This window comes from Aotus nancymaae, unplaced genomic scaffold, assembly GCF_030222135.1.
Source record: "Aotus nancymaae isolate 86718 unplaced genomic scaffold, 86718_ANA_hifiasm-v0.15.2.pri h1tg000018l, whole genome shotgun sequence".
Classification (NCBI taxonomy): domain Eukaryota; kingdom Metazoa; phylum Chordata; class Mammalia; order Primates; family Aotidae; genus Aotus; species Aotus nancymaae.
The window spans coordinates 3,449,752-3,472,955 of NW_026988430.1; the positions used below are offsets into that span (position 1 = coordinate 3,449,752).

Genomic DNA, 23,204 nt, shown 5'->3' on the forward strand with positions numbered 1-23,204 from the left:
CGGGGAGGCGCGCGGAGGCTGGAGCTGGAGGCGCGGCGCCAGTGAGCCGAGGTGAGACGAGGTGTGGTCGTACCAGGCCAGGCGGGCGTTCGCGGCGGTAGCTGCCATTGCTGTTGTCTTGGCCACCGAGGACACTGGTGCTAGTTGGGGACCCGAGTTGACAGAGACACCCCACAGCCTGGGCTCCTCTGATCGCCTTAGGCCAGGCTCTCCCGCCACAGGCCCGGGACTAGCGCCGCGGGCCATTACTTGGGACCTTGAAGATGTGCTAAGAGTAGTTATTACTATTCCCATTTCTTTTTATTATTTTATTTTTGAGGCGGAGTCTGGCTCTGTCGCATAGGCTGGAGTGCAGTGGCGCGATCTCGTCTCACTGCAGCCTCCGCCTCCCGGGTTCAAGCGATTAACCCGCCTCAGCCTCTCTACTATCCCCATTTTTAAGATTAGGACACTGAATCCCAGAGAACGGAAGTAAATTGCCCAGGGTGACGCCGTGGATAAGAACCTACCAGAGCCTTTTTCAGTACAGCAAGCCACCTCCCCAAACCTCCGGGCTTTTTTTTTTTTTTTTTCCCCCAGAGACAGAGCCTCACTCTGTCGCCTGGGCTGGAGTGCAGTGGTGTGATCTCGGGGTCACTGCAGCCTCGGCCTCCCGGTTTCAAGCGATTCTCCTGCCTCAGCCTCCCAAGTAGCTGGGACTACAGGTGCGCACCACCGCACGCCCAGCTAACTTGTTTGTATTTTTAGTAGAGACAGTATTTCACCCAGGCCGGTCTCTATCTCTTGACCTTGTGATCTGCCTGCCTGCCTCCCAAAGTGCTGGGATTCCAGATGTGAGCCACCGCCCCCGGCCCCGCCCCCTGGCCGTTAAAAAATAGATACGATATAGTTGGAATCGTGTGGAAGGAAGTACATCAGGAGGTATAGAAGTCGATTTGTTGGAACCTGTAATTCCGGCGACTGAGGAGGCTGAGAAGGGCGGATCACTTGAACCCGGGAAGCGGATGGAGGCTGCAGTAAGCCGACATCATACCACTGCACTCTAGCCTGGGCAACACAGGGAGACTCCGCCAAAAAAAAAAGTCGGCCGAGCGCGGTGGCTCACGCCTGTAATCCCAGCACTTTGGGAGGCCGAAGCGGGGGGATCACTAGGTCAAGATATCGAGACCATCCTGGCCAACATGGTGAAACCCCGTCTCTACTAAAAATACAAAAAATAGCCGGGCATGGTGGCACGTGCCTGTGGTCCCAGCTACTCGGGAGGCTGAGGCGGAAGAATCACTTGAATCCAGGAGGCGGAGGTTGCAGTGAGCCGAGATTGTGCCATTGCACTCCAGCCTGGCGATAGAGCAAGACTCCGTCTCAAAAAAAAAACACGTCGATTTGGGAGTTTCTGTGTCACTATAGATTCTTGAAAAAAATCACTTCTCTGTATCTCAGGTTGACTTTTTAATTTCCCATCTTTAAAATGTAACTAGACCTGAAGATTGGTACTTGAACATGTGTTGGGAGAGCTGTGCAGAGATGAAACTCCCTTCCCCAGGGCTGCCTGACTCTACCTGTTGCTCCTCCACAGCCCCACAGGGCTTTAGACCGCACCCATCACGGGATAGTTACCAATTATTCCTTAGTCTAAGCTGAAACGATTGCAGCAAACTCTGACAGAACTCATTCAGTTCCTTTTTCGTGACACCAGGTTAAGCATAAGGAGAAAGTCATTATGTGGGTGAAAAGATTCAACAGTTCAGAAGAGGAACAATTTGAGTGGTCAAAGCAAATGAAAACCTTTGCCATCAGATTTGAGAGAAATAGGAAAAAGTGTTAAAAAATAATCTGTTTCACATTGAAATTTGAGAGGTCATTGCATGTTTTTTTTTAAGATGGAAAAATAATGGAAAACAAGAAAACTTTCTTAGGACAAATGGCACTGCCAATTTAATGCAGCAGTGTCAGTGAACTGCAGATTAGATATGCCAAAAGTTAAATCAGTTCAAGAAAATTTACCAGAACTCAGAGGGAAAAGGTAATAGATAAAAACTGAGACACAAAGATGGGAGACATGGAGAATAGATTCAAAAAATTAATAATTAGGGGCCGGGCGCAGTGGCTCACGCCTGTAATCCCAGCACTTTGGGAGGCCAAGGCGGGCAGATCACGAGGTCAGGAGATTGAGATCATCCTGGCTAACACCGTGAAACCCCACCTCTACTAAAAATAAATTAAAAAATTAGCCGGGCGTGGTGTCACGTGCCTGTGGTCCCAGCTACTTGGGAGGCCTAGGCAGGAGAATTGCTTGGACCCAGGAGGTGGAGGTCGCAGTGAGCTGAGATTGCACCACTGCACTCCAGCCTGGTTGACAGAGTGAGACTTCATCTCAAAAAAAAAAAAATTAATAATTAAATATGAGTTCCAGAAGGGGATAATAGAGCTGACTGCAGAGAAGCAATAATTAAATAGTAGAAGAAAATTTACTAAGTTGGTGGAAATTTTTTGAATTCTCAAATTTAAAGGATTCATTAAATACTAGGTAAAAAGAAATGAAAAGAAAGACAACCGTATTTAGGCCTGTATCACAAATGAAAGCTGCTGAGTTGTTTGGTTTTGGGGTTGTTTTTTTTTAGATGAGTTTCGCTCTTCTTGCCCGGGCTGGAGTGCAGTGGCAGGATCTTGGCTCACTGCAACCTCCGCCTCCCAGGTTCAAGCAATTCTCTGCCTCAGCCTCCCGAGTAGCTGGGATTACAGGCACTCACCACCATGCCCAGCTAGTTTTTTGTATTTTTAGTAGAGACAGAGTTTCACCATATTGACCAGACTGATCTCGAACTCCTGACCTCAAGTGATCCAACCACCTCAACCTCCTAAAGTGCTAGGATTACAGGCAAGAGCCACTGTGCTCAGCCCTGAATTCAATTTCTAAAATAATTGTACAGGTCACATTTAGTGAGCACAAATTAATAAAACTAGAAATGAATAGCCACAAATTAAGCAAAAAAATTCTATGCCGGGCGCGGTGGCTCACGCCTGTAATCCCAGCACTTTGGGAGGCCGAGGCGGGTGGATCACAAGGTCAAGAGATCGAGACCATCCTGGTCAACATGGTGCAACTCCGTCTCTACTAAAAATACAAAAAATTAGCTGGGTACGGTGGCGCGTGCCTGTAATCCCAGCTACTCAGGAGGCTGAGGCAGGAGAATTGCCTGAACCCAGGAGGCGGAGGTTGCGGTGAGCCGAGATCGCACCATTGCACTCCAGCCTGGGTAACAAGAGCGAAACTCTGTCTCAAAAAAAAAAAAAAAATTCTAATAATTTGGGATTTTTAAAAAAACACCAATTTTTCCCGTGTGCATGTTCAAAGAGTAAGCAGGAAAATAAAGAAAAAATAAAATAAATAAATAAAACCACCAATTTTAGGCCAGGCCCGATGGCTCACTCCTGTAATCCCAGCACTTTGGGAGACTGAGGCAGGTGGATCACTTGAGGTCAGGAGTTCAAGACCAGCCTGGCCAACATGGGGGAAACCCGTCTCTACTAAAGATACAAAAACTAAAGCCGGGCGAGGTGGCTCACACCTGTAATCCCAGCACTTTGGGAGGCTAAGACGGGCAGATGACGAGGTCAGGAGATAGAGACTATCCTGGCTAACACGGTGAAACCCTGTCTCTACTAAATACAAAAAATTCACCGGGCATGGTGGCATGCACCCTTAGTCCCAGCTACTCAGGAGGCTGAGGCAAGAGAATCTCTTGAACCCAGGAGGCAGAGGTTGCAGTGAGCCGAGATCGTGCCACTGCACTCCAGCCTGGGCAACAGAGTGAGACTCCATCTCAAAAAAAAAAAAAAAAATAGAAAAACTAGCTGGGCATGGTAACAGGTGCCTGTAATCCCAGCTATTGCAGAGGCTGAGGCAGAAGAATTGCTTGAACCCAGGAGGTGGAGGCTGCAGTGAGCCAAGATTGTGCCACACTGCACTCCAGCCTAGGTAACAGAGACTCTGTCTCAAAAACAAAACAAAAACACCGATTTTAAATAATTAATGGGTCAAAAAAGAAAAAGACTAACATCTTGGATTATTTAGAAATTAAGATAATGAACATATTGTGTAATGGAATCCATGTTTTTAAAGCAGTACTCAGAGGAAAAGTATATAAGTAGCCTTATATGCTTTTATTATTTTTTTAAAGTAAAAATTAGTAAACTAAGCATTCAACAAAGATAGAAGACAAAGGAAAATGGCAGAATAAACAAAATCAGAAATAATTAAGGGAAAAAGAAGTACTTTAAATAAATTGAAGAGTTCATTCAGAAATAAAACAGACACTAATATATACACATTTCTGGCAAAAAAATAATTTTTATAAAAGGGACATCCTCTTGGATGTCTCATAAACAATTCAGACTTAACTAATCACATCTGATTTTCCTGTCAAATACTTACTTCTTCGCCTGTTTTAAATCTCAACAAATCATACCCCCATTTAAGTCAAAACCCAGGAGTTATTCTTTTTAAAAAAATTTTTTGGCCAGGCATGGTGGCTCACACCTGTAATCCCAGCACTTTGGGAGGCTGCGGCAGGTGGATCACCTGAGGTCAGGAGTTCGAGACCAGCCTGACCAACATGGTGAAATCCCATCTCTACTAAATATAAAAAATTAGCCAGGTGTGGTGGCGCACGCCTGTAATCCCAGCTACTTGGGAGGCTAAGGCAGGAGAATCACTTGAACCCGGGAGGCAGAGGTTGCAGTGAGCCAAGATTACACCATTGCACTCCAGCCTGGGCAACAAGAGCGAAACTCCATCTCAAAAAAAAAAAAAATGTTGCAGAGGCAGGATCTCCCTGTGTTCCCCAGGCTGATCTCAAGTTCCTTGCCTTTGCCAATCTTCCCACCTTGGACTTTCAAAGTGTTGGGATTACAGGTGTGGGCCACCATGCCTGGCCCAGGAGTTATTCTTCACACCTCTATCCTCCATTCAATCCACTATCACGTTATGTCTCTTCTGTTCCCATAATGAATAGGTATGGAATCATCTCCCCAGCATTCTCCCCTTTATTTTCACTTGGAAAATGCCCCTTATTCCCACTCAGAAGTACTTTTTCTTTGTTTTGTTTCCTCCATCACTCCTTTATTTTGCTATTTTCCCCTCAGGTGCAGCTAATTGAGCCAGTCATGCTCGTTTATTCACACTGTCATTAACAAGGCATTTCTCATTTTATCTTTTTTCTCTTCATTCCAGTTCCCACTCATGTTCCTTCCCTCCCTCCTTAGGTAGTCAGTCTCATGTGTTAGCTATATGTCTTTGAATATACATGTATCTTTGAATAATATATAGTGTTGTTTTATGTATGTATGTCTTTTAAATGTACCTAATTGATATTGTGTTGATCTCATTCTGTTTCTTTTTCATATTTATGTAAATACTTCTGACTGCTGCATACTGTTGTCTTAAATGACCTCATACCCTGGCCACTGGTCCTGGGCCAACATGGGCCAGAGTCCTTACCCAGAATTTTTTGAACTGAAACTGAGAAAGAAAATTACCCTCCAGTGTGGAAACCATAAAATGTAAAACATACAAGCTGTCAGCAGCCATGTGCCACTGTTCCACATAGAACCAACCAGTCTGCAGTGAAACAGAAGCCGACATGCTGAGGTGAGAGACTAAGAGCCTGGGAAGCTCTGAAATCCCTGTTCCAGTTGTTTCTGATGCTCCATATTCCTGCCCTTACCATGGTTTGTCAACTCTTCATGGATTCCATGAGCTACTAAATCTCAACACCTTCATCTTCTGCCTTCTAAGGTAGTTCAGATTGAAGTTCTCTCTCTTGCAACTAAGGACTATTTACAACCTCCAAAATATATCTTGTTTTTGATAGTGGGTTTTTTGTTTTCTGCAGTTTTTTGTTATTGTTGAGAGACAGGGTCTACCTCTAGGAATGAAATTGCTAGCTCATAGGATGATCCTGTGTTCAATTTTTGAGGAAGCACCATACCGTTTACCATAGAACTATCACTACAGGTGCCTGCCACCACACACGGCTAATTTTTTTATGTTTGGTAGAGACAGGGTTTCACCATGTTGCCCAGGCTGGTCTTGAACTCATGAGTTGAAGCAATCTGCCTGTCTCAGCCACCTAAAGTGCTGGTATTATAAGTGTGAGTCACTGCACCCTGCCAAGGGGGCTTAATTGACATTTATTCGTAAAAATATTGAGTCTTCAGGCCTGGCATGGTTTTTTGGGGGCTTTAAAAATTTTTTTTTGAGACAGAGTCTCACTCTGTCACCCAGGCTGGAGTGCAGTGGCACAATCATGGCTCATTGCAACCTTCGCCTCCCAGGTTCAAGTGATTTTTCTGCCTCAGTCTCCCAAGTAGCTGGGACTACAGGTGCATGCCACCATTTCCAGCTTTTTGTTTTTTTTTTGAGATGGAGTCTTGATCTGTCACCCAGGCTGCAGTGCAGTGGCACAATCTCGGCTCACTGCAACCTCTGCCTCCCAGGTTCAAGTGATCCTCCTGCCTCAGCTTCTCAAGTAGCTGGAACTACAAATATGTGCCACCACACCCGGCTAATTTTTGTATTTTTAGTAGAGACAGGGTTTTACCATATTGGCCAGGCTGGTCTTGAACTCCTGAGCTCAAGCAATCCACCCACCTCAGCCACCTAAAGTGCTGGGATTACAGGCGTGAGCCACGGCGCCCAGCAATTTTTGCTTTTTTTTAATGGAGATGGGATTTCACCATGTTAGTCAGTCTGGTCTGAAACTCCTGACCTCAAGTGATCCACTTGCTTTGGCCTCCAAAAGTGCTGGGATTACAGGCATGAGCCACCACACCCAGGCAACAGTTTTTGAGAGACAGAGTCTTGCTCTCTCAGTGGTATGATCATAACTCACTGCAGCCTTGAACTCCTGAGTTTTAGTAATCCTCCTGCCACCGTGCCCAGCCAAGGGGGCATATTTGACATTAAAAAAAATATTGAGTCTTCAGGCCTGGCATGGCGGCTCATGCCTATAATCCCAGCACTTCGGGAGGCTGAGGCAGGTGGATCACTTGAGCTCAGGAGGTCCAGACCAGCCTGGACAACATGGCAAAACCTTCTCTCTACAAAAAATACAGAAATTAGCCAGGCATGGTGGCACGATGCACCTGTGGTCCCAGCTACTTGGGAGGCTGAGGTGAGAGGATTGCTTGAGCCTGGGAGGCAGAGGTTGCAGTAAGCTGAGATCATGCCAATGCACTCCAGCCTGGATGACAGAGTGAGACCCTGTCTTGATAAATAAATAATGCCCCAATTCATTTATACATCTTTACAGTGGAATTTCTGGCAACTTTGATAAAGGAATTCTAAAGTTCACTTGGAAGAACTGATGTGTGAAAAAAGCCAATGAATTTTAGAAAGAGTAATCAAGGGAGAATTTATTAATATAGTGTGCAATAGGAAAAGGAGGCCAGGCGCAGTGGCTCACACCTGTAATCCCGGCACTTTGGGAAGCTGAGGTGGATGGATCACAAGGTCAGGAGGTCAAGACCAGCCTGGCGAAGATGGTGAAACCCTGTCTCTACTAAAAGAAAAATACAAAAGTTAGCGGGGTATGGTGGCACGTGACTGTAATCCCAGCTACTCAGGAGGCTGAGGCAGGAGAATCGCTTGAACCCAGGTGGCGGAGGTTGCAGTGAGCCAAGATTGTACCATTGCACTCCAGTCTGGGTGACAGAATGAGACTCCATCTCAAAAAAAAAAAAAAAAAAGAAAAGAAAAGGAAAAAGAATTGGCAGTCTGGCCAATGAAACAAAATACAATAGCCCAAGCATTCATAGAAATTTAATTTTTGATAAATATAGCATTTCAGAGGAAAATGATTCCATCAGCAAATGGTGTGTAAAGATTAAGAAGGCCGGGTGTGGTGGCTCACACTTGTAATCTCAGCAGTTTGGGGGGCCGAGACAGGAGGATCATTTGAGTTTAGGGGTTTGAGACCACCCTGGACAACACAGCAAGATGTCCTCTCTACTAAAATAAAATTTTTAAAAAGTAGCCAGGTATGGTGGTGCACACTCATAGTCCCAGCTACTTGGGAGGCTGAGGTGGGAAAATCACTTGAGCCCAAGAGTTTGAGGCTGCAGTGAGCCGCAATTGAGCCACTGTATGCCAGCCTGAACAACAGAGTGAGACCTTATCTCAGAAAAAAATGTTCAATCACTAGTAATTAATGTCAATTAAAACGACCAGACATAATTAAATTGACATAAAAATGATACAGCAAGGATGAAGAACATAGGCATTCCATTGAAACTGCCATAGGGAATGCAAATTGATGTCAGATAGGACCCTGCTGGAGATCCGTTTGGCGGTGGTTATCAAATGTCTTAGCAGTGTGCACGCCTTTTGATACAATATACCATTTGGTGGAATCTACCCTAAGGACTCACAAAAGTACACAAAAACCTTGCAACAAGGCTATCCATTACATCATTATTATAGCCAACAACAACAGGAAATCCAAATGTTCATTTGAGTTATGTAAAATTAAAATTAAGATTATTTTCTTTTTTAAGAGACAGCGTCTTGCTTACGTTTCCCAGGCCACAGTATAGTGGCTATTCATAGGCATGATCATAATGCACTCCTGGGCTCAAGCAAGCCTCCTGCCTTAGCCTCCCAAGTAGCTGGGACTACTAGCATGTGTCACTGCACCCAGCTAAATTATCATATTTATGTAAAAGAAGTACTACTAAGTCATTTTAAAAGTTGGATAAGTGGGTTGGGAGTAGTGGCTCACACCTGTAATACCAGCACTTTGGGAGGCCAAGGCAGGTGGATCACCTAAGGTCGGGAGTTCAAGACCTGCCTGGTTAACATGGTGAAACCCCACCTCTACTAAAAATATAAAAATTAGGTGGGTGTGGTGGCAGGCATCTGTAATCCTAGCAACTCGGGAGGCTGAGTCAGGAGAATTGTGTGAACCCCAGGAGGCAGAGGTTGCAGTGAGCCTCGATCGTGCCACTGGACTCCAGCCTGGGTGACAGAGCAAAACTCTCAAACAAAGTTGTATAAATGTACTTATTGGCTGGGCGCGGTGGCTCATGACTGTAATCCCAGCACTTTAAGAGGCTGAAGCCAGTGGATCATGAGGTCAGGAGTTCAAGATCAGCCTGGCCAAGATAGTAAAACCCCGTCTCTATTAAAAAAAATGCAAAAATTAGCCAGGCGTGGTGGTATGCGCCTATAATCCCAGCAACTTGGAAGGCTGAGGCAGAGAATTGCTTGAACCTGGGAGGCAGAGGTTGTAATGAGCCACTATCATGCCACTGCACTCCAGCCTGAGTAACAGAGCGGGACTCCGTCTTAAAAAAAAGTACTTATTGATAAGATTAATTGATACTCATATTATTGTTCTGACAAAAACAAGTTACCAAGCCTATCAAAAAGTTTTGTCTGCATATGTATTTGGGCCTGGAAAGGTAAACCACTAGATAATAATTGTCTTTAGGTAGAAAGGTTTAGTGGCTATTTTTGTGTTCGTTTTGTGTCTCTGTATTTTCAGATTAACTTCTTTGTTTTTGAGATAGAGTCTCGCTCTGTCACCAGGCTGGAGTGTAGTTGCAAGATCTCGGCTCACTGCAACCTCTGCCTCCTGGGTTCAAGCAATTCGCCTGCCTCAGCCTCCCAAGTAGCTGGGACTACAGGTGCGCATCACCACGCCCAGCTAATTTTTGTATTTTTAGTAGAGACAGGGTTTCACTGTGTTGGCCAGGATGGTCTCATCTCTTGTCCTCATGACCTGCCCACCATGGCCTCCTAAAGTGCTGGGATTACAGGCTTGGGTCACTGCACCTGGCTATTGACTTGGTTTTCTAACGAACGTAGATTCTTTTGTAATAAGGAAAAATAGAGAAACTTCATATTTAACTGCTACAATAAACACAGTGGAAAGTGGAAGGTTAATGTAGTTATTGAAAATTATAATTGTGCTGGGCACGGTGGCTCACGCCTGCAATCCCAGCACTTTGGGAGGCTGAAGTGGGCAGATCACCTGAGGTCAGGAGTTCGAGACCAGCCTGACCAATATGGTGAAATCCCACCTTTAAAAAGAAAAAAAAAAAAAAATTAAAAAATAAATAAATAAAATAAAAATAAAATAAAAAATAGAAAAAGATAATTATAATTGTGAAAATTGTCAAGAAACTGAGCCAAATGTAGGAATAAATAAAATGTTTGCTTTAACTGTTATTTAATGTATACAATGTATACTGAAAATGCAGAAGGAGCTGGTCGTGGTGGCTCATGCCTGTAACCCCAGCACTTTGGGAGGCTAAGGTGGGCGGATCACCTGAGGTGGGAGTTGGGAGACCAGCCTGACCAACATGGAGAAACCCTGTCTCTACTAAAAATACAAAATTGATCAGGCGTGCTGGTGCATGCCTATAATCCCAGCTACTCAGGAGGCTGAGGCAGGAGAATCACTTGAACCTGGGAGGCGGAGGTTGCAGTGAGCTGAGATCTCGCCATTGGCACTCCAGCCTGAGCAACAGGAGCAAAAATCCATCTAAAAAAAAAAAAAGAAAGAAAGAAATGCAAAAGGAATATGGAAAAGGAATATAGTTGTTTAAATGGAAAAGTCTAGCTAATTTTTTATCAAATAATTTATTAAAAATTAAATATTAAAATTTATAAATTAAAAATGTATATAAAAATGGAATCCAATTCATTCAAGTAGCTTCACAACAATGATTAAAAGAAAGGTGGAGACCAGATGGGTGGTATGGGTGGGGCATGGGCTTTAGCCTTCCATAATCACCATCAGTTGCTTCCCTCAAAGCTTCACCAGAAAAACTTCATTCAGCTTCAAGTCAAATCTCTTCTATAAAGAAATTCTGGCACTCTAGTAATGGAGAGTTTCCACTTAACACCACAGACCCCAGGTCTATTCTGTGTTATGCATTTTCAAAATCTCTCCAATAAACATATTGTCTTAGACTTTGCTTTGACCCCTTTCTTATTTCTGGGTTTCAGAACCATGTGTGCTCAGTACTGCATCTCCTTTGCTGATGTTGAAAAGGCTCATATCAACATTCGAAATTCTATCCACCTCACACCAGTGCTAACAAGCTCCCTTTTGAATCAAGTAACAGGGCGCAATCTTTTCTTCAAATGTGAACTCTTCCAGAAAACAGGATCTTTTAAGGTAACAATCCTTTTTCTCAGTGTATCATGTTTTCAAACCCCTTTACATATCAGTTTGATTCTCCTGACCACCCAGTGAGACAGGCAGAAGAAAATTAACGCCTTTATACAGTTCAAAAAAAGGTTATAGAAATTTTCCTTTCAAGTCCTTGTTTTCCCTAGCATCATAATAGTGTTGATAGCCACTTTCACACAATCATAAAATCCTTGTAATTAGGATCATATATATAACTTAGTATCCAAGTAATCTTTATATGTAACATGTATATGTGTGTCTATATATAATATATACATAAAATACAGTCATGTGTCACATAACAGTTCAGTCGATGACAGACCACCTATATGATGGTGGTCTCTGGTCCCATAAGGCTACAATACCACACTTGTACTGTGTATTTCTGAGTTCAGATATACAAATACTTCTTATTGTGTTATAACTGCCTACAGTTATTCAGTATGGTAACATGCTATACAGGGTTTGTAGCCTAGGAGCAATAGGCTGTAACAGCTGGGTTTGTATAAGTACACCCTATGATGCATGTACAATGATGAAATTCCAAATCATGCATTTCTCAGAACATATCCCCATCCTTAAGCAAAGCATGACTGTATTATATATGCTATAACTTACTGTCCAAACTAAGACATCATTTATTATCCAAACTAGGACATGTTTGAGACTGAAAGAAGCAACTTGAAATGTCTAAACTGAACTGTTGCAGGCAAACTGGAAAGTGTATATAACCCAAGTTTAAGCATTCACTGCATCAGCTTGCTACACATGGATACATTATGACTATAAAAGATCTAAGCCTGGCTGGGCGCAGTGGCGCACACCTGTAATCCCAGCACTTTGGAGGCCGAGGCAGGCGGGTCACGAGGTCAGGAGGTCAAGACCAGCCTGGCTAACATAGTGAAACCCCGTCTCTACTAAAAATACAAAAATTAGCCAGGTGTGGTGGTGGGCACCTATAGTTCCAGCTACTTGGGAGGCTGAAGCAGGAGAATTGTATGAACCCTAGAGGCGGAGTTTGCAGTAAGCTGAGATCACTCCACTGCACTCCAGCCTGGGTGACACAGGGAGACTCTGTCTCAAAAAAAAACTAAGCCTGAGCAACATGACAAGACCCTCTCTACAAAAAGTACAAATATATATATAAATTAGCCTGGTGTGGTGGTATGCACCTGTAGTCCCAGCTGCTCTGGAGGCTGAGGTGGGAGGATTGCACTGAGCCTGGGAGGTTGAGGCCACAGTGAGCTCACACCTCTGGCGGGGCAACAGCAAGACCTTGTCTCAAAAATTAAAAAATGAAAAAAAGGCCTGGCGCAGTAGTTTATGCCTATAGTCCTAGCACTTTGGGACGCTGGGCTGTGCAGATTGTCTGAAGCTCAGGAGTTTGAGACCAGCCTGGACAACATGGTACAACCTCATCTCTCCTAAAATACAAAAAAAAATTAGCTCAGTGTGTTGGTGCGCACCTGTAGTCCCAGCTATTTGGGAGGCAGAGGTTGCAGTGAGCTGAGATCATGCCACCGCACTCCAGCCTGGGCAACAAAGCAAGACAAGACTGTCTCAAAAAAAAAAAAAAAAAAAAAAGTTTTTGCATAACCAATCAGGGCACAGTGTCTCATGCCTATAATCCCAGCACTTTGCAAGGCCAAAGAGGAGGTTCACTTGAGTCCAGGAGTTCGTGACCAGCCTGGACAACATGGCAAAACCATGTCTCTACTAAAAATACAAAAATTAGCTGGGCATGGTGGTGCATGTCTGTAATCCCAGCTACTCAAGAGGCTGAGGCAGGAGAATCACTTAAACCCAGGAAGTGGAGGTTGCAGTGGGCCAAGATGACTCCCCTGCACTCCAGCCTGAGTGACAGAGTGAAATCTGTCTCAAAAAAATAAAAAATAAAAGATCTAAACGTAGCTAAATCCTCATATAAGATCTTTTTCTACAAAATGTCAGTACCTTTATAGTGCATCAAGATAGACTTCTATGTGTTAACTTGTTATCAGAATTTTCTCACCATTAGTTGAGCTTTAAGATCCTTTCAGGTAGAAGTCTGAAAAGTTGCATTTAGCACTGTGCCTCGCAGGTATTCTGGTAGCTTTAGGATTTCAAGAATCTACCTTTTACCCCACCCGGTAACTGAGAACTTTTATTTAAAAAAAAAAAAAAAGGCCCTGTAATCCCAGCACTTTGGGAGGCCGAGGCAGGTGGATGACCTGAGATCAGGAGTTTGAGACCAGCCTAGCCAGCATGGTGAAACCCCATCTCTACTAAAAATACAAAAATGATCACGCCTGTAATCCCAGCACTTTGGGAGCCTAAGGCAGGTGGATCACCTGAGGTCAGGAGTTCAAGACCAGACTGATCAACATGGTGAAACCAACTCTACTAAAAATATAAAATGAGCTGAGCATGGTGGTGGGCACCTGTGATTCCAGCTACTTGGGAGGCTGAGGCAGGAGAATTGCTTGAATCTGGAAGATGTAGGTTGCAGTGAGCCATGATTGCACCATTGTACTCCAGCGTGGGCAATACAGCAAGACTCCATCTCAATAATAAATAAATAAATAAGCCAGGCATGGTGGCAGATGCCTATAATCCCAGCTGTTCTGCAGGCTGAGGCAAGAGAATCACTTGAATCCAGACTGGGGTGGGTAGGTGGAGGTCGCAGTGAGCAGGTGGAGGTTGCAGTGAGCAGAAATCGCACCACTGCACTCCAGCCTGGGTGACAGAGACTCCGTCTCAATAAAAATAAAGGTGGGCTGGGCGTGGTGGCTCACGCCTGTGATCCCAGCACTTTGGGAGGCCGAGGCGGGTGGATCATGAGGTCAAGAGATCGAAACCATCCTGGTCAACATGGTGAAACCCTGTCTCTACTAAAAATACAAAAAATGAGCTGGGCATGGTGGCGCGTGCCTGTAATCCCAGCTACTCAGGAGGCTGAGGCAGGAGAATTGCTTGAACCCAGTTGGCGGAGGTTGCGGTGAGCCGAGATCGCGCCATTGCACTCCAGCCTGGGTAACAAGAGCGAAACTCCATCTCAAAAAATAAATAAATAAATAAATAAATAAATAAAGGTGCACATGAGATATTTAGGAGGTAAATTGATAAGATTTAGTGACATTGGATGTGCATGTTAAAGACAGAAAATCTAGAAAAGCTCCTTGCTTTTCAAAAAAATGTTTTAATCAAACGTGAATTCACCATCCCTCTTTTTCAGATTCGTGGTGCTCTTAATGCCATCAGAAGCTTGGTTCCTGATGCTTTAGAAGGGAAGCCCAAAGCTGTTGTTACTCACAGCAGTGGAAACCATGGCCAGGCTCTCACCTACGCTGCCAAATTGGAAGGTACTTGATCTCTCAAGGTACTGGGTAGATCATCAGAAAGAAGTGGAAAAGTACCCTTAATTTCAGGGAGAGTGATGATAGCTCTGGGAAGTAACTTTCCAAAGAAATCTCTATCTGACTGCAAGCTGTTATGAATGTAAGTTTCTTTTTTTTTTTTTTTTTTAAGATAGAGTCTTGCTCTGTTGCCCAGGCTGGAGTGCGGTGGCGTGATCTCAGCTCACTGCAACCTCCACCTTCTGGGTTCAAGCAATTCTCCTGCCTCAGCCTCCTGAGTAGCTGGGACTACAGGTGCACACCACCACACCTGTCTAATTTTTCTATTTTACAAATACAAAATAATAAATTCACCGTGTTGCCCAGGCTGGTCTGGAACTCCTGGGTTCATGCAGTCCACCTACCTCGACCTCCCAAAGTCCCAGGATTATAGACATGAGCCACCACACCTGGCCAAACTGAAGTTTCTCTTCTAAATTCTCCTGACTTGTAGTAACCAAACATGTTTTCCCCTCCCAGGGATTCCTGCTTATATTGTGGTGCCCCAGACAGCTCCAGATTGTAAAAAGCTGGCAATACAAGCCTATGGAGCGTCAATTGTATACTGTGAACCTAGTGATGAGGTAAGGAGAGCGGTGTTTGGTACCACCTCAATAGGTTTCATTTGACCAGCTGCTCTTTCTGCCTTACCGGCTGCTCCTCAGTCTCCTGTGTTGTTTCCTCTTCACTTCTGTTAGCATGCTCAACCTTTTCTCCACCTACACTCAGATGATCTCATCAGTCTCACTGCTTAAGTGATTACCTATGGTCTATCAACTCCGAACACCAGACTTTTATATCCAACAGCTAACTAACTTTCCCACCTGATGTCTTTTTTTTTGAGATGGAGTCTCGCTGTCACCAGGCTGGAGTGCAGTGGCAGCCATCTCAGCTCACTGCAACCTTCGCCTCCCAGGTTCAAGGGATTCTCCTGCCTCAGCCTCCTGAGTAGCTGGGACTACAGGTGCCTGCCATGCACGGCTAATTTTTGTGTTTTTAGTAGAGACAGGGTTTCACCATGTTGGCCAGGATGGTCTCAATCTGTTGACCTCGTGATCCGCCTGCCTCGGTCTCCCAAAGTGCTGGGATTACAGGCGTGAGTGACTGTCCCTGACCCCACTTCATCTAAAATTACATCTAAAATCAAACTCCTGATCTTACTTCCCTATATTCCTTCTTTTCCAGTCTTCCTCATCGTAGCAACTTTTATTGTTTTTTTTCTGAATTTTTTCTTTTTCTTTTTTTGTTAGAGATAAGGTCTTCCTATGTTGTGGGATCTTCCTGTCTCAGCCTCTTGAGTAGCTAGGACTATAGGTGCATGCCACCACACCTAACTAATTCCTTTATTTTTTGTAGATAGTGTCTCATTGTTGCCCAGGCTGGTCTCAAACTCCTGGGCTCAAGCGATCCTCCCACCTTGGCCTCTCAAAATGCTGGGATCACAGGCATGACCCACTGCACACAGCCAGGAGTCATCTTTGATAACCCTCTCACACCCCACATTCAAATCTCAATCCTGCTTTCAACATATTTCCATAACCCAACTACTTCTGTGTCTACCATTGCCACCCCGATTCAAACCAGCATCAATTCTCATCTAGATTCGGTAGCCTAACTGGTCTCTCTGCATCCACCCTTGCCCCACTACAGGCTTTTCTGAGCAACCAGAGCTCTCCATTAAATAAAGTCAGAACTTGTCTCTTTTCAAGTCAAAATTCTGTAATCGTTTCCCATCTCATACCCAGTGGAAACCAGAGTTCTTGCAATCATCTAAGCCCTGGATGAACTCAAACATTCCTAACTTTTTTACCTCATCTTTTATTTATTTGAGACAAGGTCTTGCTCTGTCCGGCCCAGGCTGGAGTACAGTAGTTGGATCTGAGTTCACTGCAGCCTCTATCTCTTGAGTTCAAGAGATTCTCATGCCTCAGCCACCAGTGTAGCTGGGATTACAGGCACATGCCACCACGCCTGGCTAATTTCTTTATTTTTAGTAGAGACTGGGTTTCGCTGTGTTGGCCAGGCTGGTCTTGAACTCCTGACCCAAAGTGAGCCACCCACCCTGGCCTCCCAGAGTGCTGGGATTATAAGCATGAGCCACCACGCCCAGCCTTGACCTCAACTTCTATTATTTCTCTTGTCCACTCTCTGCCAGCCATACTAGCCTTTTAGCTTTTCCTCAGAAAGGCCAAGCACTCCTACTTTGTAATCTTTGTACTGTTAACCCCTCCCTGAAATATTCTAGATATCCACAGCACTTGTTCAGATCTCTTAAAATGTCACTTTACTAGAGGCTTTTCCTGGCTACCCTATATGAAATAAATTCCTTTATTTTATTCCATAGCACTTAGATATACCATATATTTACTTCACTCATCTCCACCATATTAAGAATACAACCCCCTTGAGGGCAGGAATATTTTAACGTATCTCTAGTGCCTGAACAAAATCTGAAAAAAGTAGGATGGTCAATAAAATTTTGAATGACCAAATGGAACTTGTTGGGGACTCTATTAAATGCAAATCAAGTAAGCTAAATTAATGATGTACTTTCAGTCCAGAGAAAATGTTGCACAAAGAGTTACAGAGCAAACAGAAGGCATCATGGTACATCCAAACCAGGAGCCTGCAGTGATAGCTGGACAAGGGACAATTGCCCTGGAAGTGCTGAACCAGGTAAAATAGCCGAGTTCTTCCTGCTTAGCTACTGGTAAAGCTATTGGGCTATATTCAGTTATTTTATGTGTACACATTAAATATAAAACTGCTTCCTAATAGGCCTATTGACAGTTTATATTCTTTTCACTAAAGGTTCCTTTGGTGGATGCACTGGTGGTACCTGTAGGTGGAGGAGGAATGGTTGCTGGAATAGCAATTACAATTAAGGTGAGCAGCTTCTGGAGGAGTCCCTGCTTCAAGCAGAGGATTTATTTTACATCATAAATGTTTTGTATACATGTGGTCAACATTCCACACACATTACCATTCCTTCTTGTTATTCCTTTAGCACTTAAGATGAAGGCCCTTCTCTGCCTCCCTACTCTATTATTTTTAATATTTTTATTTTTTAAGAGATGGGGTCTTGCTATGTTGACAAGGTTGGTCTTCAACTCCTGGGCTCAAGTAATCCTCCCAAAGTGCTAGGATTATGGGTGTGAACCACTGCACCCAGCCAACTCTCTTCTTAATCCACGACAGTTTTACAGCACAAAAGCAGTTACCATGAGTGACACTATCATAGTCTTTTCCCTGAATTCTACATCACCAAACTACTATCCATATCAGAGGGGTACCCTTTTCTCAAGTTACCAGGAGAATCAGATGTGATCCAGGCAACAGAAGGCTAGTATCAGACAGATAGTTTATTTATAAAGTGCTTGAAGATATTTTCATTACATCCGTCAAAGGAAAGGCTCTTACGTGGGCAGAAGTGTATTACTTATTCTGCCTATTTTTTTTTTTGAGATAGTCTTGCTCTGTTGCCCAAGTTGGAGTGCAGTGGCATGATCTCAGCTCACTGCAACCTCTGCCTCCCAAGTTCAAGCGATTCTCCTATCTCAGCTTTCCAAGTAGCTGGGATTATAGGCGCCCGCCACCACACCCAGATAATTCTTTTATTTTTAGTTGAGACTGCGTTTCACCATGTTGGCCAGGCTGGTCTCAAACTCCTGACCTCAAGTGATCCACCTGCCTCAGGCTCCCAAAGTGCTGAGATTACAGGTATGAGCCACTGCACCCGGCCCCTATTTTCTTTTAGACATGCAGACAATGTTGTGGTTTGTTGTAAGATGTCTTAATATTCTTATTCCCAGGCTCTGAAACCTAGTGTGAAGGTTTATGCTGCTGAACCCTTGAATGCAGATGACTGCTACCAGTCCAAACTGAAAGGGGAACTGATGCCCAATCTTTATCCTCCAGAAACCATAGCAGATGGTGTCAAATCCAGCATCGGCTGGAACACCTGGCCTATTATCAGGGACCTTGTGGATGATGTCTTCACTGTCACAGAGGATGAAATTAAGGTAAGGCTCCAACAGGAAAAGAAATAACAAAGCATGGTGTAACTTCTTAGGCAGAGCCACCTTTTGTTATGAGTAGCAGCTGACCCGGAGCAACTTGACTAGGCAACTTCATGACAGGGGAAAGGACCCTAGACGTATGAATGACAACCCTCTTGACAGAAGCAGAGTTGGAATGAAAGCAAAGTCTTGGCAAGCATGTATATATAGTGATAAGAAAATTCAAACTGGACATATATATATATTCTCATCTGACTTTTTTAAGTAAACCAACTAGACTCCCTTTTGACTAATTCCTACTCCCGTATCAACAGCGCGCAACTCAGCTGGTGTGGGAGAGGATGAAACTACTCATTGAACCTACAGCTGGTGTTGGAGTGGCTGCTGTGCTGTCTCAACATTTTCAAACTGTTTCCCCAGAAGTAAAGAACATTTGTATTGTGCTCAGTGGTGGAAATGTAGACTTAACCTCTGTAACTTGGGTGAAGCAGGCTGAAAGGCCAGCTTCTTATCAATCTGTTTCTGTTTAATTTACAAAAAAGGAAATGGTGAGAGTCAGTGTCTTTAGAAACTGAGGACATTTTGTTCCATAGTCATTGTCAACTTTTCATCTTACCCTCTTAGTTATCAGATTATTAATGGAGAATGGGTATTTCAGTAAGATTTAATATAGTTTTTTGGACTAAGTAGTAGAAAAACTTCCATACTTAACTGAGACATTTTGTCAAGGCCAAAAAAAGTCTTGCAAAATGGGGCAGTGGACTGACAGGCTGACACAGAAAATAAACTTTGCCCCATCACTACTTGTGCCTCCCATCCCTGGAGTGCTGATGGGCACCAGTAAGACAAAATCTCTTTGAATCTGTTACTCCATTCCTCCTTGAGGCACTGTTGAAGAAATCTCACTTTTCACCCAGGGTACTGGTTCTGGTACATATGGATCATAAGTCCATTTGGGGAAAACTCGTTTATAGAGGTTCATCAGTACTGTGTCTTGAGATTTTAGCTTCCCATCAAAGCTGCATTTCATGTGGCCATGGGTACCTAGAAAGAAAACAGAACAAGTTGGTCAAATTAAAAGTAGAAAATTTTAAAGCAATGACTTCCAACCCAATAGTCAATTAGTAACACTGCAGAAATCTAGACATGGTCCCGAATCCCATGTTTCCTTACCTAAAGGCTCCTTGATATGTCCTCTACGGCCCCACTTCGTTCTCAGTTCCACCGGTTTAAACCACAGCACATCCTCTTAGAATCAAACACACAGAAGACCAAGATGAAACATTGCCCCACAAAATGTAAACCCAACTTTCATACCACAAAGGCAATCAGATCCCATCCTCCTCCTTCATACTTACCGCTATTGAAGAACATGTAACGTACTACTGCCATCTTAGTAAAAATTTTGAAAGGATGACCACTCAGAACAACTCTCTTGATGACCATTCTGTCTGGATCCACTGACATAAGATGGCCCGTAGCAATGAGGCTGTGCATTCCTAAGGGACAAAAGCAAAGAAGCTAGTTAGGAAATTACAGGCCAAAGTCTTCATATTGTCCCAATCCACTTAAAGACCCATGCAGTATTTTCTTGAGAGAAACCGTAAAGTAGTGTTGATGAGGCTGCCCTTTGTGGAATCACAGCAAAAACCACTCCATTTCATTCCTGCTAAGCCTGTCCCTGGAACCTATCCTAAATACATTCTGAGCAGCCTCTACCAATCAGCTAAGGTTTGTAAGCAAGATAAAACCTGGTTTGTCATCCCTGCCCTAGCCCACTGTGACACTAAGATTGGTAAACTGTTAAGTCGACAATTAATCTTGTCAATAGGTTCTTGAAAACTTGCATGTTAAGAGAAATGATGTGTAACAAAACCATTTTTTTCCTCATCAATTGTTACAATGAAAAGATGTTGACCAAATGGCAGTTATTTGAGGACTGGCTATACATTGTTTCACTTAAAAGTTGCAGTTTTGGTCTGGCTGCAGTGGCACACACCTGTAATCCCAGCACTTTGGGAGGCAGAGGCAGGTGGATCACCTGAGGTCAGGAGTTCAAGACCAGCCTGGCCAACGTGGTAAAACCCCCGTCTCTACTAAAAATATAAAAAATTAGCCAGGTGTGGTGGCATGTGCCTGTAATCTCAGCTACTCAGGAGGCTGAGGCAGAAGAATCAATTGAACCCAGGAGGTAAAGGATGCAGTGAGTGGAGATCATGCCATTGCACTCCAGCCTGAGCGACAAGAGTGAAACTCCATCTCAAAAAAAAGTTGCAGTTTTCATTGTTCTACTAACAGTGTTAAGTGAAGACTTACTGTATTTTGAAAACCATCATTACCTTCTCCATACCATTTGGTTCCCAAATCTCAATACAGAAGAGAAAAGAGTGTTAATCCTATTAAGGACCTGCAGGTCTGTTCACCTTGTGGCTCAACTTACCATTGCTTTTCTGCTTGAAAAGCAGCACAGATGCGGGAGGAAAAGTGATTGGTGCATATACTGTCACCACCAGGGCCATGTCAGCAGTCAGGAATCTCTGAAATTTATGTTTGTCCGCTGCCATAAGGGTTAAAAAACAAAAACCAAAATCATTTTGAGAAACCAGTGGTAATATAGAGGCCTGTGAAAAGCTGTGTTCGTGCAACTCTTAAACCTATGGCAGCTTCTACTTCTCTAATCTACCAGTTCTCAAACATTTTCCCTGCCTCAATACACCTAAAAAACGAAAATCTAGTCCTATCAGATAACTTTTTTTTTTTTGAGTTGGAGTCTTGCTCTGTCACCCAGGCTGGATGGCTTGATCTCAGCTCACTGCAACCTCCACCTTCTGGGTTAAGCAATTCTCCTTCCTCAGCCTCCCGAGTAGCTAGGATTACAGGCGCCCATCACCACACCCCACCCAGCTAATTTTTGTATTTGTAGTGGAGATGGGGTTTCACCATATTGGCCAGGCTGGTCTCAAACTCCTGACCTCGTGATCTGCCTGCCTCGGCCTCTCAAAGTGCTAAGATTGCAGGCATGAGCCACCGTGACCGGCTGAAATCAGTAACTTTTTTTTTTTTTTTTTTTGAGACAGTGTCTCACTCTTGTTGCCCAGGCTGGAGTGCCTCCTGGGTTCAAGCAATTCTCCTGCCTCAGCCTTCCGAGTAGCTGGAATTACAGGTGCCCAATCAGTAACTTTTTTATCTGAAGGCAGAATCTTGGAGCTTAGACTGTATTTGGTGTTCCACCTTCAATGTAACCCTCACCCCCTTTTTAAAATACTAAAATTAGAGGAAAATACAGTATTTGAAGGGAAAGAAAAATTAATCTCATTTAGACTGCATAATTGGTGAGAATAAAAATTATCCAAAACAACATTAATACTGCCTTCATATTCCTCCTTCAATGGCTGAGAGTAAGTGAACTGGATAATGTTCAGAAGCCCCCAAGTTAGTGGGCAACACATCTTCCTGCTCCTAATGTATAGGAGTACAGTCATTTTTGCCACAACACTTGTCCGGTAGTCTTTCAATTTCTCAGAAGCCCTACCTCTGCTTTACCCAACTATGAGCCACACCCAGCTCCATTCCTTCACCCACACTGCCCTTAGCACACAAGACACAGAAGTTTCCACACTTTATCACACCCTTTTAAATTTTTTTGAGAGACAGTCTCACTCTGTTATCTAGGCTGTTGTGCAGTGATGTGAACATAGCTCACTGCAGCCTCAAACTCCTGGGCTCATTGGCTCAGGCAGTCCTCTTGCCCCAGCCTCCCAAGTAGCTGGGACTACAAAGCACATGCCACCACACCTGGCTAATTTTTTAAAATAAATTTTGATTGGCATGGTGGCTCACACCGGTAATCCCAGCACTTTGGGAGGCTGAGGTGGGTGGATCACCTGAGGTCGGGAGTTCAAGACCAGCCTGGCCAACATGGTGAAATCCCATCTCTACTAATAATACAAAATTAGCTGGCCATGGTGGCACATGCCTATAATCCCAGCTTGCCAGCTACTTGGGAGGCTGAGGCAGGAGAATTGCTTGAACCTGGGAGGTGGAGATTGCAGTGAGCCGAGATTACACCACTGCACTTGGCCTGGGCAACGAGCAAAACTCTGTATCAAAAAAAAAAAAAAAAAAAAAAAATTTTTTTGTAGAGGCCAGACATGGTGGCTCATGCCTGTAAATACCAACACTTTGGAAGCCCAAGGCATGTGGATCACCTGAGGTCAAGAGTTTGAGACCACCCTGGCCAACATGGAGAAACCCCATCTCTACTAAAAATACAAAAATTAGTTGGGCATGGTGGCACATGCTGGTGGTCCAAGCTACTCCGGAGGCTGAAGCACCAGAATCACTTGAACCCGAGAGGTGGAGGCTGCAGTGAGCTGAGATCATGCTACCACACTCCAGCCAGGGTGACAGAGCAGGACTCTGTCTCAAAAAAAAAAAAAAAAAAAAAATGTCGAGACAAGAGTCTCGCACCTGACCTCAAGCGATCCTCCTGCCTCAGTCTCTGGAATTGAGACTTTGATTTAGTTCCAGTTCTAAGGATCTGCCTTTACAAAATAAGCAAAGAAGTAAACAACGTTTTATGCATACAGATATAATTCAGGGCAAAATAT

At 43.9% G+C, this 23,204-nt stretch overlaps 2 protein-coding genes across 3 annotated transcripts in view; one reads left to right on the plus strand and one right to left on the minus strand.

Moving 5' to 3' along the window:
- SRR (serine racemase) lies at positions 1 to 21,954 on the plus strand. 2 transcript variants are annotated; one of them, XM_012448329.3, is made up of 8 exons: positions 1 to 51; positions 11,015 to 11,186; positions 14,416 to 14,542; positions 15,056 to 15,159; positions 17,132 to 17,251; positions 17,387 to 17,461; positions 18,388 to 18,597; positions 18,909 to 21,954. In XM_012448329.3, the coding sequence occupies exons 2-8, from the start codon at positions 11,019 to 11,021 to the stop codon at positions 19,122 to 19,124; spliced, it is 1,020 nt and encodes a 339-aa protein (XP_012303752.1). In that variant the 5' UTR covers positions 1 to 51; positions 11,015 to 11,018; the 3' UTR covers positions 19,125 to 21,954. The 2 variants fall into 2 exon arrangements, with proteins under 2 accessions (XP_012303752.1, XP_012303751.1); XM_012448328.3 differs by lacking the exon at positions 1 to 51 and adding an exon at positions 2,728 to 5,650.
- The window catches only part of TSR1 (TSR1 ribosome maturation factor), a 14,398-nt gene continuing 9,111 nt past the window's right edge, over positions 17,918 to 23,204 (minus strand). Inside the window, exons 12-15 of the mRNA XM_012448327.3 lie at positions 21,035 to 21,151; positions 19,953 to 20,093; positions 19,768 to 19,842; positions 17,918 to 19,638 (exon numbers count right to left, since the gene is read on the minus strand). Coding sequence (XP_012303750.2) covers positions 19,460 to 19,638; positions 19,768 to 19,842; positions 19,953 to 20,093; positions 21,035 to 21,151 — 512 coding nt within the window. The 3' untranslated portion in view covers positions 17,918 to 19,459. The remainder of the gene's footprint in view (positions 19,639 to 19,767; positions 19,843 to 19,952; positions 20,094 to 21,034; positions 21,152 to 23,204) is intronic.

Coding starts and splice junctions, on each gene's coding strand:
- SRR (XM_012448328.3), top strand. Junction 14,543..15,055: donor CTACGCTGCCAAATTGGAAG/GTACTTGATCTC, acceptor TTCCCCTCCCAG/GGATTCCTGCTTATATTGTG. Junction 18,598..18,908: donor TCACAGAGGATGAAATTAAG/GTAAGGCTCCAA, acceptor CCGTATCAACAG/CGCGCAACTCAGCTGGTGTG.